This window comes from Heteronotia binoei, chromosome 5 (genome assembly GCF_032191835.1).
Source record: "Heteronotia binoei isolate CCM8104 ecotype False Entrance Well chromosome 5, APGP_CSIRO_Hbin_v1, whole genome shotgun sequence".
Classification (NCBI taxonomy): Eukaryota; Metazoa; Chordata; class Lepidosauria; order Squamata; family Gekkonidae; genus Heteronotia; species Heteronotia binoei.
The window spans coordinates 3,981,115-3,998,921 of NC_083227.1; the positions used below are offsets into that span (position 1 = coordinate 3,981,115).

General features: G+C 47.1%; 2 protein-coding genes across 2 annotated transcripts in view; both read left to right on the plus strand.

Moving 5' to 3' along the window:
• Positions 1-17,807, plus strand: part of LOC132571572 (zinc finger protein 709-like) — a 172,672-nt gene that overhangs the window by 55,165 nt on the left and 99,700 nt on the right. The window lies entirely within an intron of this gene.
• On the plus strand, positions 625-16,959 carry LOC132570887 (zinc finger protein 658B-like; the record flags this gene model as incomplete). Its single annotated transcript, XM_060237527.1, has 3 exons — positions 625-1,570; positions 15,103-15,110; positions 15,208-16,959. Coding segments are annotated over 3 exons (2,016 nt in total), but the record flags the coding sequence as incomplete, so codon positions are not given.

Below are 17,807 nucleotides of genomic sequence, written 5' to 3' on the forward strand. Positions count from 1 at the left end.
GGGGGGAGGTATCCTTAAATAGTAAATATTTCTAGGGAAAGGTGGACGTGCTCTTAAGATCACCAAAATGGCTGAGGCCAAAGGGCCGCCTATCCTTTCCTCCTATAGTCATATAGATGCTGTTAGATCTTACCAGCTTTCCCAAGTGCTAACGGTTTCTCTCTCTCTATTCCAGCAGAGGATGATCGAAGGGATGAGGAGGGGGAGGAACTTCATCAGCAAATGCCAGACAGAGTTAAAAATGAAGACTTGAATGAAAATGTCAGGGATCGAGGCAGACCTAAAAGAAAGAAAGGCGGTGGTATGGTTGAGAAGGGTGATAGAAGAAAGCGGAATGTACATTTCTCAAAGCAAAGGATAATGAAGGCAAGGAAATCCATTCAGTGTGGAAAGTATTTCAGAAATAGATCACAGCTCTTTGTAAACCAAAGAATACACAAAAAAGAGACATCTTTTGAATATTCAGAGATGAGAAATGAATTCAGTAGCTTTCTTCAACTTCACCAAAAAATTCACACACGAGAGAAACCTTTTAACAGCCAAGAGTGTGGAAAGAGATTCAGTTGGAGTAGCCATCTTCAATCTCATCAGAGAACCCACACAGGGGTGAAATCTTTTGAATGCACAGAATGTGGAAAGAGATTTAATGTGAAAGACAGTTTTCAAAAGCATCAGAGAACCCACACAGGGGAGAAGCCTTTTGAATGCTCAGAGTGTGGAAAGAGATTCACTCAGAGTGGCAGTCTTCAATGTCATCAAAGAACCCACACAGGGGAGAAGCCTTTTGAATGCTCAGAATGTGGAAAGAGATTCAGTAAAAGTAGCAATCTTCAATGTCATCAGAAAACCCACAAAGGGGAGAAATCTTTTCAATGCTCAAAGTGTGGGAAAAGATTCAGTACAAGTGGCAGTCTTCAAAAGCATCAGAGAACCCACACAGGGGAGAAACCTTTTGAATGCTCAGAGTGTGGAAAGAGATTCAGTACAAGTGGCCATCTTCAGTATCATCAGAGAACCCACACAGGAGAGAAACCCTTTGAGTGCTCAGAGTGTGGAAAGAGATTCAGTCAGAGTGGCCATCTTCAGTATCATCAGGGAACCCACACAGGGGATAAACCATTTGAATGTTCAGAGTGTGGAAAGAGATTCAGTCGGACTGGTGATCTTCAGTATCATCACAGAACTCACACAGGGGAGAAACCTTTTGAATGCTCAGACTGTGGAAAGAGATTCAGTCGGAGTGGCAATCTTCAATGTCATCAGAGAACCCACACAGGGGAGAAACCTTTTGAATGCTCAGACTGTGGAAAGAGATTCAGTCAGAGTGGCCATCTTCAATATCATCAGAGAACCCACACAGGGGAGAAGCCTTTTGAATGCTCAGAATGTGGAAAGAGATTCAGTCGGAGTGATGATCTTCAGCATCATCACAGAACTCACACAGGGGAGAAACCTTTTGAATGCTCAGACTGTGGAAGGAGATTCAGTCGGAGTGGCAGTCTTCAACGTCATCAGAGAACCCACACAGGGGAGAAACCTTTTGAGTGCTCAGAGTGTGGAAAGAGATTCAGTGAGAGGAGGAATCTTGAACAGCACCAGAGAACACACAGAGGGGAGAATTGTTAGAATTCTCAATGTCCAGCCATGGCTTGCCACAACTGGACTTGTTAATGGCCCCAAGGGTCGCTTTGATGTTAGAGAGACAGCATCCGAATGAATGAAAGCACTCCCCACCCCCCTTGAACTTGTTGATAAACTCTTTGCCCATCAACCTCCATTACTGCAGTGGTAGCTCTCATCCCAGCGGGTCCAATGAGGGTAAGGGGAGCAGGCAATGGGACAGGTCCCAGAAGAAGTGAGGACAGAGTAATTCATCAGAGAATCCAAACGCGAGAAAACGTTTCAGTGCTTAGCATGTGAGAGAAGATTCAGTTAGAGTGGCACTCTTCAACTGCATCAAAGTACCCGCACATGGGGAGAAAACCTTTGATTGTGCAGATTCAGTCAGTGTGACAATTTTCAAAAGCATATATGAACTCTTATAAGGGAGAAGCCTTATGACTTTTCAGACTGCGGAAAGAGATTCTGTTGCAGAAGCACTCCTTGATGGCAACTGAGACCCCACACAGGGAAGACACAATTTTAATGTTGGGGGCTTTGAAAGTGATTCAGTGAAAGCAGTACTCTTCTACTGTGTCGAGGAACCCACACAAGGAGGATCCATGTAACCTCTTAGCCCGTAAAAAGAGCTTCCCCCCTATTTCATGTCTAAAAGACCACAAAAAGTATTGGTGCCAATTGCTGGAAAAGTATTGATGCCAATTGCTGGAAAAGTATTGATGCCAATTGCTGGAAAAGGATCTAATCTGCAGAAGAAACCTCACTCTAATCAGAAAGAAATGTTATAAGTCCTTGGGCGGGGTTTTTGTTGTGCAGTCACACAGTCGAGTCCAACTCTTTGCGACCCCATGGACAAAGTCACGCCAGGCCCTCCTGTCTTCCACCATCCTCCGAAGTCTGCTCAAATGCATGTTAGTTACCTAAGTAACGCTGTCCAGCCATCTGATCCTTTGCCGTCCCTTCTTCTTTTGCCTTCTGTCTTTCCCAGCATCAGGGTCTTCTCCAGGGAGTGCTCCCTTCTCATTTGGTAGCCAAAGTATTTGAGCTTCAGCTTCAGCACCTGACCTTCCAGAGAGCAGTCGGGGTTGATTTCCGTTAGTACTGACTGATTGGATCTTCTTGCAGTCCAAGGGACTCTCAAGATTCTTCTCCAGCACCACAGCTCAAAAGCATCTATTCTTCTGCGCTCGGCCTTCCTTATCGTCCAATTCTCACAGCCATACATCACTACTGAGAATACCATCGCTTTGAATATACGAACTTTTGTTGGCAGGGTGATTGATGTCTCTGCCTTTTATTATACTGCTCAGGTTCGCCATAGCTGTCCTCCCACGGAGCAAACGTCTTTTAATTTCATGTCTACAGTCAGCATCTGCAGTGATCTTGGATCCCAGAAATGTGAAGTCTGTCACTACTTCCATGTCTTCCTCTTTTATTTGCCAAGATGTGATGGGGCCAGATGCCATGGTCTTAGTTTTTTTTTGATGTTGAGTTCCAAGCCTACTTTTGTGCTCTCCTCTTTCACCCTCAACAAGAGGTTCTTTAGGTCCTCCTCACTTTCTGCCATTACAGTGGTGTCATCTGAATATCTGAGGTTGTTGATGTTTTTACTGGCAATCTTAATTCCGGCTTCTGCTTCATCCAGGCCAGCTTTCCGCATGATGTACTCCGCATATAATTCTGACAGTTGCTTCTCGATCCTTATATAGGCTTCTCAGGAGACGTATGAGGTGGGCTGGTGCTCCCATCTCTTTAAGGACTTGCCACACATCTGCATTGTTTTTTTCTTCTACTTTTAGGGAAAAGGTTGTGTCCAATGTCAGCTTGGGGACCAACAAAGTTTTATTCTGAGTAGAAGCTTCGTTGTGCAAGCACACTTATTCAGAGACAGTGAAACGGAACTTCCTCAAGCCCCCTGCCATCTAGGTAGAAAGAGTGTGGGCGGAGGGTTAGTTGCCAGGCAGGGCCAGTTAGAGTCACGATGCAGAAGGAACTGGGCCCTGACTGGGAGAGACCAGGCAAGCCTGATCTTGTCAGATCTCAGAAGCCGAGCAGGGTGGACTCTGGCAAGGACTTGGATGGGAGATCTCCTTGGAATACCAGCAGTGGGGTAGCAGAGGCAGGCTTTATTTAGCTACCTCCCTGAATATAGTCGAGGCCTCCAGCAGGGGTCAGTCACCAGAGGTCGTCATGGCCTTCAGATGCACACACACGAAAATACAAAAGAAGAAGATGATGCATCAGTCACTGGTCATAAGTACAGCTGAGACTGGACTAAAGCCGCTGGTAAAACCTAAGCCAGGTCACCCAAGGACCTACAGTGGGGAAAGAACTGGAAGGAGGGATGGAATTAAAGGGGGCAGTGCTGGGTTCCCCCCTTACTTTCATAGCTCCTGGAGGGTTAGTAAACTGTAAACCATCAGTCATATTAATTTGCTGTTGACCTGTTGCAGTAAAAAGGCCGAGGCCATGAAGCATTTTTTCGTTCTGCTTGACCAAATGGCAGGAAGCTCCTTTCCACTCACACCCCCCCCCCCCCATATCACATGGTCTGGTCCTGACGCCAGAAGGCAAAATGGGGAGGCATTAACACAGATAAAAATCTGCAATTCACAGAAAATGACTTTAGAATGATGGAATTGGAAGGGACTTCCAGGGTCATCTAGTTCAACCCCCTGCAAAAATACCTCCCCCTAAATTCACAGGATCTTCATTGCTGTCAAATGGCCATCTAGCCTCCGTTTAAAAACCTCCAAGGAAGGAGAGCCCACCACCTCCTGAGAAAGCCTGTTCCACTGAGGAACCGCTCTAACGGTCAGGAAGTTCTTCCTAATGTTGAGCTGGAAACTCTTCTATTAATTGCAATACATTAGTTCTGGTTCTACCTTCTCAGGCCACAGAAAACAATCCCACATCATCCTCTATATGACAGCCCTTCACGTCCTTGAAGGTGGTGATCATATCACCTCTCAGCCGCCTCCTCTCCAGGCTAAACATCCCCAGCTCCTTCAACCTTTCCTCATAGGACTTGGTCTCCTGACCCTTCATCATCTTTGTCGCCCTCCTCTGGACCCATTCCAGCTTGTCTATATCCTTCTTAAACACAATATCCTTCTGAGCACAATACTCCAGGTGAGGTCTTACCAGAGCAGAGTAAAGCGTGATCGTCACGTGATCCGGACACTATACTTCTGCTGATACAGCCCAAAAATAAATTTGCCTTTTTAGCCACTGCATCACACTGTTGACTCATGTTCAGCATATGATCCACCTTACGGCTCCAAAGTGCCTAATTGAGAAAGGAAGAGAGCATCCTTCTCTTAATTTTCTGAATAGATTACAGGAAGAACGAGTTATCAGAGCCAAGCAAATTGGAACAGTAAATAAATTGTGTCCATCATAAATTGTTTTATTACACTTTATACCGGTAAGAGTAAACATTCTTCTAAGCACATCTTCTACGCAGAGGATTACATCTGTCTGAAGTCATCAAAGGTGCAAATTATGACAATGCAAAAATGTTGTAGCCATTGATCTCAAGAGTATAATTTGTTTGTAAGCTGAAAACTCAGGGTCTCTCTAGCCATGTCCTGAAGACGCAGCTTGTCACAGGAGATCGCTGAGAGATCCGAAATCTCTAGGGGGGCGGGGTGGGGAAGAAACGTGGACTTTAGCTATTGTTATGAATACTTACAAATGGGGTATTTAATCATTGTAACTGTTATGCTTATATATATCTCCGAAAAAACGATGCTGTGTTGGCTGCCGTCCAAGAGTTTAGTTGGTTTCTTGTTACCATTATTTTTAAATAAAGGAAGTTTTGGGTTTTCACACTTAGCATTTTCTTGGGTAGTTTATTTCATATTGTTAGATAGGTTTGTATTTCAAGGATTCCAGCACAGGCCCTTAGTAAAGACCCACAGGGAGGAAAAGAACTGAGATCCCCGTGGGTGCGAGGGGCCCCTGTGTTGGCTCCCCCCCACAAGGAATTCCACCAACATTTGTGTGTTTCCTTCTCCCAGTGGTGCCAAAAAATAATTCCCTAACCTTTCCCTATAATGGTCTTATGAGGACTGTTATTCCCAGGTTTGTTTTTTTAAGACGTGTATAATGTTTGCTCATGTACTGCATCTCTCAAACATCTGACATATAATCTATTTGGCTCTTATCTTAAGCAAGTTCGGCCACCTTTGACCTAAGCAGTTAAAGTGGCAGTTCCAAACAACAACAGAATAGTAAAAAGGCTCTTGAGTTGTGCCTATGAAACAACGGAACAGAGATTATTTTTCCACCTGTGAAACTGAAATGCTGCCATCTGACCCAGAGAGAACTTCAGTTTTCTGGGTTATACCTCTGAGGATGCCTGTCACAGTTGCTGGTGAAACGTCAGGTCTCGCAGTGCCAAGACCACGGCTACACAGCCTGGGAAATCTACAACAAACAGATTTTTTTTAAAAAAACATAAAATATGCTTAGAACATTAGCATTTGTTGGTCTTAAAGGTGCTCTCCTTGTATTTCTCCAATGGGATCCAGTTAACAGGACAAAGGAAGCTCTGGCCTTCTCCTTCCTTCCCCAGGGGACGAGGAAGGGGTGGAGTCAGCTAATAGAAGGAAGAGAGGCTTGACTCAGTAGCTCTGCTGTGCGATTGAGAGAGCCTGGCAAAGCAAGCTCTTCCTCCCCAAGGATGGAGCCTCAGCCAATGGCGAAAATAGAGGGTTTGCTTTCCAGCTCCTGTGCAATTGAACAAGCCTTGCAAAGCATGCAGAAGGAATCAAGAGAGGAGAAGGAAGCAGATGGCAGCCATCTTCTGGGGGACCTAATAGGAGTCCTCTGGGGGCCTTATTCGGCCCCTGGGCTGCATGTTTGACACCCTTGTGTCAGCAACACCAGAAAAATCATGCATCCACGTATTTGTGGCACCACTACACAGCCCATTTGGTGGCACCACTACACAGCCCATTTGGTGTAGCAGTTAAGTGTGCAGACTCTTATCTGGAAGATCTGGGTTTGATTCCCCACTCCTCCACTTGCAGCTGCTGGAATGGCCTTGGGTCAGCCATAGCTCTTGTAAGAGTTGTCCTTGAAAGGGCAGCTTATGGGAGAGCTCTCTCAGCCCCACCTACCTCACAGGGTGTCTGTTGTGGGGGAAGAAGATAAAGGAGATTGTGAGCTGCTCTGAGACTGATTCAGAGAGAAGGACAATCCTTATTCTGGGAGGGGGGCGACTGTGGCCGGGGCGGGGGGGGGGGAGACCCAGCTGCAGCCTCCTTTTCCTGAGCTGGCTGAACACCATGGGAGGAGCGCAGCCCCCTACAGCAGAATTACTCCCGAGCAGCCCCATTGAGCAGCACAAGGCGTGGCTGGCGGCAGCCTGGCTGAAGCTCCTCCAGGACACGTTTCTCCTTCCTCTGCAGCACCGAAAAGGTTAAAACCGCGGAGCTGCTTGCTAGAGAGGCCGAGCAAGAGGGTGGGGGCAGGAGGGGAAAAGGGCTTTTCCTGGGGAGGGGTTTGCATTTGCAGAACTAAGGAGAACTGGGGCTTGCAGAGAAGCTGCAGCTGGAGGAAAAAGGCCTGCAGCAGCCGGATCCCGGGAAAGTTTACTTGCAAGTAAGTCTTGGAGGAGAAGGGGGGGGGGGATAACCTTTTAGGTTTTGGAGGGGAGGAAGGCGGGGATCATGCCAAACCGTGGCTGTCCTTGGTCAGCCACCTCCCTCCCGTGCAACCATTTTCTCCCGGGAACTCATCTCTGTCTGCTGGAGGTGGGTTCAAATTCCGGGAGAACTTCAGGTCCCACCTGGAGGATACACACAGAAACAGCTGAAGCCACCGCAATCAACTACTGTGAATGCATCACTAACACGTTTTGCTACAGTTCCAAATAGTATTTCTTATGTTCAGTGACCAATAAATCGGTCCCCGTCTCTTTCATGCGTATATCCGTTGCACAGTTCCCAATATAGTATACAGTGCCCGAAATGTCTCTTAAAGTGCAAACGTCTTCTCAGCCTCTCACAACAGCAAGCAAGAAGTGCTTGGGCTGGTCCAGTGTTTCTTGAATAAAGGGGCTGCAAAAAGTATTGTCAGTTTCAAATGGCGATTTCAGTGCAAAGTGGGGGCCTTCTGAGGATGGCCTGGATCAATCTCTCAGGGATTTCTTTGGCATTGTAGTGAACTTTCTTGGTTATTTATCCAAGGTAGTAGATTGATTATTTTGGCTTCACCCCCTAGAGGTTGGTTACTCTGTTAGGCACCAGTTTTGTTCAGCTTGGTAAGCGGAGTTTGTTGGGGATAAGCGATAATCAGTGGAAGAAAAGTTAACTGTATGAAACTGACATTCTCTTGCTGGTCGTTTTCATTCTCAAAACCAACAACCCAAGCAGGCCTTTTGGGGAGTGGGGTGAGTTAAGAAAGGGGTGGGGCTGGGGGAAGGGAAGTCCAGCCTGCACGGGAATCCGCTGCAGCCCCATCCTAAGCGTCTGATGTGGGGCCAGTGTGGGGCTGGGGCTGCCCAGCAGAGGAGAGGAGCATTTTAAATGCCTCCGTTGCCAAGGTGCAGAGCGCCTAGCAACCCTATGGGTGCTCATGGAAACACCACCCACACCCACCAATCAGAGCATTAGGCAGCTCCCTTGACAGGCAGAGAGGGGTGGAGCATGCTGAACTGGCCACACCTCCAATACAAGGCCTGGAGGAACAGAGGCCACACAAGAATCCACCACTGTGAGAATCATGGCATGTAAACACACCAGGGAACTCCACGGATCTGAGTTCGAGTCTCCACCTGCATCAGTGTTTTGCAAAGTGGGCATCCAAGGAGAGAACACATTGTCCCTGCCCCACCACTCCATGGCTCACTTGGCAGAGGCAGCTGTAACAGGATGCCAGATTCCCCCTCCTGTGCTGGGGTTAGGGTGGGAGGAAGGGCATCCTTTTGCCAGGCGAGAGAGACACAGACCCCCAGGCAGCACAACAGGGAGGAACACCAGAGCACAGTCCCAGGAGGCAGGGGGTGGGGGTCAGATCTCGTTAAGGGAGATGCCAACGAGACTATGAAGCCTGCCTTTGGGGGGTCAGGAGGCCCAGAAAGGAACCCTAGATGGGATCACATGTGTTGAATAATTCATGCTGATTGGCTGGTCGCATGGCAGGTATTTTGGCTGATTCTTCCGCCAACTACCATTTCCAACAGGACACCAATGAGATCATGAGTAGCCCTGCAAAGATGGTCAGGATCTTGGTGTAGGCTTTATTCCAAACAGTCTGGACTCTGAAAAATGGTCCTTCTTTTCGGGTGAGCTGGATTACAGGGCCAGGAGAAAACTCTGATGATTCTCTGGGTGAAGGACTTGTGTTATATTCCTCACTTCTTTTTAGAAATGGAGGTTGTACTTATAAGTGCATCTCTGTACCTGCATATTTGTTCGTGTGTATATACGTATTTTCCTTTTGACACACTCCTGTCTCCCTCTCTGTCCCCTCAGGGAGAAGCCTCTCTTCAGAGCCAAGTGAATGAAGGCAGCTTTTCAAAGAAAGGGATGACCCAAGAGAAGGGGAAGGAGATGGAAGAGCAGGACCCAGAAGGACCTGGAATTGAGAAGACAGCAAGCAAAGGCCCCAATCCCTCCCCAGCTGGGAGTGGTGTTGGATTCTGGGAAAGGGCTGTGCCAGAGACCCTGGCTAAGGACACCACGACCTCAAATTGCCGACACTTCCGGCAGTTCCGCTACCATGAGGCCGATGGGCCCCGAGAGGTTTGCAGCCAGCTCCATGGACTTTGCAGCCAGTGGCTGAAGCCAGAGAGGCACACCAAGAAGCAGATCGTGGACCTGGTGATCCTGGAGCAGTTCCTGACTCTCCTGCCCCAGGAAATGCAGGGCTGGGTCAGGGGATGTGGGCCGGAGACCAGTTCCCAGGCGGTGGCCCTGGCCGAAGGTTTCCTCCTGAGTCAGGCAGAGGAGAAGAGGCAGGCAGAACAGGTGAGGGGATTCTCTCCAGTTATGTCCAATTCAAGCAATAATATCTGACCTTATCTTAAAGTTTCCTTGCCAGATAATTGCCTAGAGCCTCTTGCACTAGAGCACAGTTGGCTAACAGTAGCTCTCCAGATGTTTTTTGCCTACAACTCCCATGAGACCCAGCCATTGGCCATGCCGACTGGGGCTGATGGGAGTTGTAGGCAAAAAAGATCTGGAGAGCTACCGTTGGCCATCCCTGCACTTGAGAATTTCTGACCCCTGCAGATAACTCCCCAAATCTGCTGAGAAAAGGGTGCAGAGTCTGGGACTGGGGCAGGATCCCTTCCTTGGTCTCTTTTCCATTCCATCTCTTACACCTCTCCCTGGCTGCTGTTTCAGATGCAGGGACCACCTTTGGAGATGGAAGCTGCAATCCCTGAGGTGGAAGGAGCTTCCTTGGAGCAGGGGCAGAGGGTGCCGGCGGTGGAGCATTCCCAAGATGCCCTCTCCTGTGGTAAGGACTCCTTGTGCCTGGGTGCAGTTGGGGCAGCCCGTGAATGTGATGGGTAGAGAGTTCAGGTTAGGGTCAAATGAAGCATTTCTAAAGGCAGCAAATAGTCAGTCGGTGGCACTCCATGTCCACGAACTGTGATGCCTCTAAAAAGAGATGAGACAGATTCCTGGAGGTCAATCCCTCCCATTAATTTAAAAATTCACATTTCACCTTCCTTCCATAAATGGTCTCAAATTGCCTGGATAGAGGGGAAGGCAGAAAATCCTGGGCAGAACTGTTCAGCCTGGTGAATGAAGGGAGCCTCCACCTTCTGGGGCAGCAGAGCTGTGAAAACCAGTCCCTGGGGGCCAATAACCATGGGGAAATCTGCCTTCGGTGCTTGTGCTTGAAGTGTCACCTGGGGGGCTGCTGTGGGCAGCAGGGGGTGGAGTAGGGATGGCCAGCTATGTCCTGGCCCAACCAGGAGCTGTGGGGAGGGTCTTGGGGTGGGACTTGGGACAGATGTGATGCCGTGTTGATGTTGCATCTGGCTGAAAACCTGCTTGTGAACTTAGCATACTTAGAGATGCATTGAAAACTCATTCATATTACCCTCCAGAACTCCTGGATTCACATCTGGTCCAAAGTGAAGGTGAGGTTTCATTCCCCGCCCTTTCCCTCCACATAGAGGAAACCCAGGTCTCACAGAAGTCTGAAATATGCCGGCAGCATTTATAATCCTTGAGGTTTAGAGGTCCCTGGTGATTCTCTTCTGCCTTTCCCAGAATGCTGTAACAAGTGTTTAAAATTGTTGAGTGTACATAGGGCAAGGTTTCACAACCCTGGGAAGGAGGAGGGTGAAGCAGGGAACAAGCAAGCAAACACCCTTCCTTCCTCCCTTGTCTCAGGAACAGGCAGTGAAGAGATGCTGTTGAGCCTTCATCTTTTCAGAGAGGTGGAAACAGCTGCTGCATCTGCAATCCAGGTAGGAGAGATGAACAGGGGGGGGGGGGGGGGGCAGTGAGAGATCCTTTGAATGCTGCTGCATTTACCCATCCCAAACCTTACTTTCTCTACCTTCCCAGACTACTCCCTTCCAGGGTGGGATCTCTGAAGAGGAGGGCATCTTTTGTTCTTCCAGGGTCCCTTTTCCTTTGAGGAGGTGTCCGTCTCTTTCACGGAGGCAGAGTGGGCCCTGCTGGATCCGGGACAAAGAGCTCTGTACAGGGAAGTCATGCTGGAGAACTATGGGAATGCTGCCTCTCTGGGTAAGGATCTTTCATAGGTGCGAATGGTGCAAATTGTTCCATTCTGCGGAGGCATGAATCAACATATTGAATAACGATAAACCATTTTGAAGCCAGTCCCGCTATTTGGGGAGGGGCTGTGACTCTTTGGCAGAGTTTTTGTTTGGTGAGCACACGGTCCCGGGTTCAGACTGAGAGCATCTCCAGAGAAAAGGATCAGGAAGGAGGTGATGGGAAAGACCTGCCTGAGACCATGGAGAGCTGATGCCAGAAAGAGTAGAGAATCAATGGATTGGTTCATTATAAGGAAACTTCACATGTTCGTAGAATCGTAGAATTGGAACTCACCTCCAGGGTCATCTAGTCTAACCCCCTGCAAAATGCAGGGAATTCATGACTGCCCTTGTTGCATGCTCAGAGGATGGCAACCCCCCCCCCCCAATCCTCCAGGAATCTTGACTAAACTGGCCTGGAGGAAGTTGTTTGCTGACCCCAAACTGGCAATCACATTTCCCTGGACATGTAAGAAAATGGTCCCAGAACTAAGCACTGATGCAGCCCTTCCTTTCCACCCTCTCGTTGTCTACCTAGCTGTCAAGCATTGTGTATTCATTTCTCTGTTAAGCTATTCATGGTATACTAATGTTACTAAGTCTAAATTAGAACGGTGCACATCGAAGTAGCAACCCCCCACCCTCTCTTAGTGCTTTTACTAACAGCAAATGCAGGCATGTCCTCGTTGAAGATAAGGCCTCCTGGGACAGTTTCTCAGGCTCAACGAAAGGTCTGAAGCCAGGATGTAGCTCACCACAAAATAGATAACAGACCTGAGCGTGTGAATTTCACACATGAATGTAGGATTGTTTGTAGAATCTTTGATGTGCCCCTTAAAGCTAGTACTCTTGTATTACAATGTATCAGTTCCAATCTCGTGCTGGAATGAGACACATGGATTATCAATAAACCAAACTTTGTTTCAAAATCAAGGACTGCTTATTCTGAAATTGCGTGCTTGACAGATTTCTCAGAATCAGCATTACTGTCAGATGGTTGTTTAGCCTGTTAGAATCCTAGAGTCACAGAGTTGGAAGCGGGCCATAGAGGCCATCTAGTCCAATCCCCTGCTCAATGCAGGATCGACCTAGACTTACTGTCCATGATGAATGTTTGTCAACTGCTGCTTAAAGATCACCAGAGAGGGGGAACTCACCTCTTCCTTGGGTAGCTGATTTCACAGTAGAACAACTCATAGCACAAAATGTTTTTCCTAATATCCAGCTGGTAGCTTCCTGCCCTTAATGGGAAGCCATTATTGGGAGTCCTCTCCTCATTTTAAAAACCCCCAAAGAAGGAGAGCTCACCACCTCCAAAGGAAGGTCCCAGGCTCACCACCGAGAATCTCCAGGGAAAAGGAGATAGATTCATAGAGTTGGAAGGGACCTCCAGTCCAACCCCCTGCACAATGCAGGAAACCCACAAATACCTCCCCCTAAATTCACAGGATCTTCATTGCTGTCAGATGGCCATCTAGGCTCTGTTGAAAAACCTCCAAGGAAAGAGAGCCCCCCACCTCCTGAGGAAGCCTGTTCCACTGAGGAACCATTCTAACTGTCAGGAAGTTCTTCCTAATGTTGATCCAGAAACTCCATTGATTTAATTTCAACCCATTGGTTCTGGTCCTACCTTCTGGGGCCACAGAAAACAATTCTGCACCATCGTTTTTAGGACAGCCCTTGAAGTACTTGAAGATGGTGATCATATCACCTCTCAGCCGCCTCTTCTCCAGATGATTGAAAAACGTCTGCCTGAGACGCTGAAAAACCACTGGTAGAAAGAGTGTACTGACTCCAGCGGACCAAGAGTCTGATTCAGTATGAGGCAACTTCTTGTGTTGCTCAATAGTGTATACTTGCATGAGGGTAACTGAGGCCAGTGTTGTGGCCATCCCGTAGGCTAGAGAAGGTGTCGTGGCCTAAGAGAAAGTGGATGTTAGAGCCCCTCAGATACACTCTGGAAGGGGCCAGAACCTCATTTCTCTGTTGGCAAACTTTGGGTTGGGATTACAAACATCTACTCTGCCTGTGATCTGAAAATGACCTTTCCAGAACCGAAGCCTCGGTCCCCCTGGGTCGCTGCTCTTTGTACCTGAGCAACACCCCATTCAGCGGGTACCTAAGGAAGTGCACACAAGGAAAGCAGACCCCTTTTAAAAATATACAAAATTTTATTAAGTATTAAAAACGAAGACATCACAAAACGGCCCAATTAAAGATTTCAAAATATGATGTCATAAAACAGCAGTTTCTGCAGTTTAGCAACAGGAAAAGAAGAGACGGTAATTGTTCTAAGATATGAAGTACTTAGATGACACCTCTTTTAGCAGTATAAAAATTCCAACTGTAACTTAAATTACTCTAGAGAGAATTATTCATCATGATGCAGCAAGAAAACATCAAGGTGTATTAGCATGGCATGAGCAGAAAGTTAGCCCGGCTTCCCTCTTATCCATCCCCGTATTATAGTTTCTGCCTCTCTAGGGTCAGGTGGTCCTAATGACCCAATCAAGGGTCCTCCTTGATGTAATTTTCCAGAGGATGTCAGCACCATCCTAATCTCCTCACCTTCCTGTTTGCGGAACTGGATACAGGTTCGGACAATTAACCAATGACCACATTCTAGAGTATGGCCTTGAAAGACATAAGGATGTTAGTTGCAGGGAGACTCAAATTATTAATGCCCACGATTTGCTCCAGGCCACTTAGTAATCAATGTAACCCTTGGGGGAACTTGAGCTCTTTGCCTCACAAATCCATTCCCCTTGTGCTGAGTTTTCATCTGGACCTTGCTGCCATCTCTCCAGAATTATTTTTAGTCTTTCATGTGTTTTTTTTCCTTATGTATGAATGATCACTTTCTCTCTCTCTCTCTGCGAAAGAATCCAGAAATGTAAGAGAGAATGTGGGTGAGACAAAGTACCGCCTTGCATTTGAGGAAACACTGGAGAGTTCTAAAGCAGGGGTGGCCAACGGTAGCTTTCCAGATGTTTTTTGCCTACAACTCCCATCAGCCCCAGCCATTGGCCATGCTGACTGGGGCTGATGGGAGTTGTAGGCAAAAACATCTGGAGAGCTACCTTTGGCCACCCATGTCCTAAAGAATCCCAAGAGCATATTTCCTTCCTGAATGAGCTGGCTGAGAGTGAGTATCCTGCACAATTACGTCAAGGGAACAGGTCAGGAATAAGCAAAGGAGATTCCTGATTCCCTTCTGGCCAACATTTGGTTTGGTACAATCCTACAGGCTGCTGGGTAAGGAGGGAGAGAGGCCTTCTGGGAGCCTGAAATCTGGAGGCTCTAAAGGTCCTTCTGGGCAAGAGTTCAGCTGAAGCTCTTCATGAGTGGGGGAGGTATCGTTAAATACTAATTATTTTGTGGGAAAGCTGGATGTGTAGTTAAGATCAGCCAAACTGGATGAGGCCAAATGGCCGCCAATCCTTCCCTCCTATAGTCATATAGATGCTGTTAGATTTTAACCCCTTTCCCAATTACTAACAGTTTCTCTCTTTAATCCAGCAGAGAATGATCAGAGGAATGAGGAGGGGGAGGAACTTCATCAGAAAATGCCACAGAGAGTTAAAAATGAAAACTTGAAGGAAAAAATTGTCAGGGAACAAGGCAAACCTAAGAGAAAGAAAGTCAGTGGTACTGTGGACAAGTGTGATCGAAGAAAGCAGAATGTACATATTCCAAAGCACAGGATAATAAAGGCAAGGAAATCCATTCAGTGTGGAAAGTATTTCAGAAATAGATCACAGCTCCTTGTGCACCAAACAATACACAGAGAGGAGAAACCATCCGAATACTCAGTAATGAGTAATATATTCAGTCAGAGTAGAATTTTTCAGCTGCACCAAAAAACCCACACAGGAGAGAAAACTTTTAAGTGCCCAGAGTGTGGAAAGAGATTCAGTCGGAGTGGCTATTTTCAACATCAACAGAGAACCCACACAGGGGAGAAACCTCTTGAGTGCTCAGAGTGCGGAAAGAGATTCAGCCGGAGTGCCTATCTTCAAGATCATCAGAGAACCCATTCAGGGGAGAAACCTTTTGAATGCTCAGAGTGTGGAAAGAGATTCAGTCAAAGTGGCTATCTTCACTATCATCAGAGAACTCACTCAGGGGAGAAACGTTTTGAATGTTCAGAGTGTGGAAAAAGGTTTAGTAGGAGTGGCAGTCTTCAACGTCATCAGAGAACTCACACTGGGGAGAAGCCTTTTGAATGTTCAGAGTGTGGAAAGAAATTCAGTGAGAGGGGGACTCTTCAAATTCATCAGAGAACCCACACAGGGGAGAAGCCTTTTGAATGTTCAGAGTGTGGAAAGAAATTCAGTGAGAGGGGGACTCTTCAATGTCATCAGAGAACCCACACAGGGGAGAAGCCTTTTGAATGTTCAGAGTGTGGAAAGAAGTTTAGTAGGAGTGGCCATCTTAAACTTCATCAGAGAACTCACACAGGGGAGAAGCCTTTTGAATGTTCAGAGTGTGGAAAGAAATTCAGTGAGAGGGGGACTCTTCAAATTCATCAGAGAACTCACACAGGGGAGAAGCCTTTTGAATGTTCAGAGTGTGGAAAGAAATTCAGTGCGAGGGGGACTCTTCAATATCATCAGAGTACCCACACAGGGGAGAAACCTTTTGAATGCTCAGAGTGTGGAAAGAAGTTTAGTATGAGTGCCAATCTTCAACGTCATCAGAGAACCCACACAGGGCAGAAGCCTTTTGAATGTTCAGAGTGTGGAAAGAAATTCAGTGAGATGGTGACTCTTCAACGTCATCAGAGAACCCACACAGGGGAGAAGCCTTTTGAATGCCCAGAGTGCAGGAAGAAATTCAGTCGGAGGGGCAGTCTTCAACGTCATCATCAGAGAATCCACACGGGAGAAAGCATTTGAATGCTCAGAGTGTGGAAAGAAATTCAGTTTCCGTGACAATCTTCAAAAGCATCATAGAACACACACAGGAGATAAACATTTTGTGTGTTCAGATTGTGGAAAGAGATTCAGGGAGAGAGGGAATCTTCAAGAGCATGGGAGAACACACACAGGGGAGAACCGTTTTGATTTCTCAACATCTGACCTGGCTTGCCACACCCAGACTAGTAAATGGCCCCAAGGGAGGCTTTCTTGACACAAAGACACCATCCTGATGAATGAGACCCCTCTCCCTCCACCATTGTACTCACTGATGCGGTGTTGGCCCTTCACACTCTGTTACTGCAGTGGCAGTTGTCATCCCGGAGGTCCCAATGAGGGTAAAGAGAGCAGGCGATGGGACAGGCCCCAGAAGTAGCGAGGACAGACTGATGCATTGGAGAATCCAAGAGGGAGAAACCTTTGAGTGCTCAGAGTGTTGAAAAGGATTCATTTAGAGTGGCACTCAATTACATCAGAGAACCCACACATAGGGAGGAAACGTTGGACCGAGAGTTTTCAAAAGCATCTATGAACTCATATAGGGGAGAAATTTCAGAATGCGGAAAGAGATGCTGTTGCAGAAGCACTCTTGATGGCAACTGATATCCCACACAGGGAAGACAGAATTGTAATGTTTGTTGCATTGAAAGAGATTCAATCAGAGCGGTACTCTTGTGTTGTGTATGTATGTATGTATGTATGTATGTATGTATGTATGTATGTATGTATGTATTTATTTATTTATTTATTTATTTATTTCGATTTATATCCCGCCCTACCCCACCGAGGCGGGCTCAGGGCGGCCTACAACATAAAACCAACAAAATCAATTTAAATATATTAAAAATACATTAGTAATTATAATTATACAATAAAATACTTAAAATACATATAAAATACATAAAACACATAAAGCTCTTAGAGCTCACATCAATATATACTATGTTGCCATTCTTCAAATCAGTTCTTCAGTATTCCAATATTAGATAGTCTGATGTTCGAGATTAGATGTTCAGGCATTCCGATAGCAATTTACTTGTATGCCAACCGGAAGAGGGCTGTTTTGCAGGCCCTGCGGAACTGTTCAAGGCTCCGCAGGGCCCTCACCTCCTCCGGGAGCTGATTCCACCAACAAGGAGCTACCACCGAGAAGGCCCTGTCTCTAGTCACTTTCAGACGGGCCTCCTTTGGCCCAGGGATTGTGAGAAGGTTTTGGGACCCCGATCTCAGCACTCGCTGGGGAACATGTGGGGAGAGACGGTCCCTAAGGTAGGCAGGTAGAGGAACCCACAGCAGGATCTCAGCTACAAATACAAGTTGATGGGGTGTGAACTGGCAGACAATGACCAAGAGAGAGATCTTGGGGTCGTGGTAGATAAGAAGATATTGGATTTATATCCTGCCCTCCACTCCAAAGAGTTTCAGAGCGGCTCACAATCTCCTTTACCTTCCTCCCCCACAACAGTCACCCTGTGAGGTGGGTGCGGCTGGAGAGGGCTCTCACAGCAGCTGCCCTT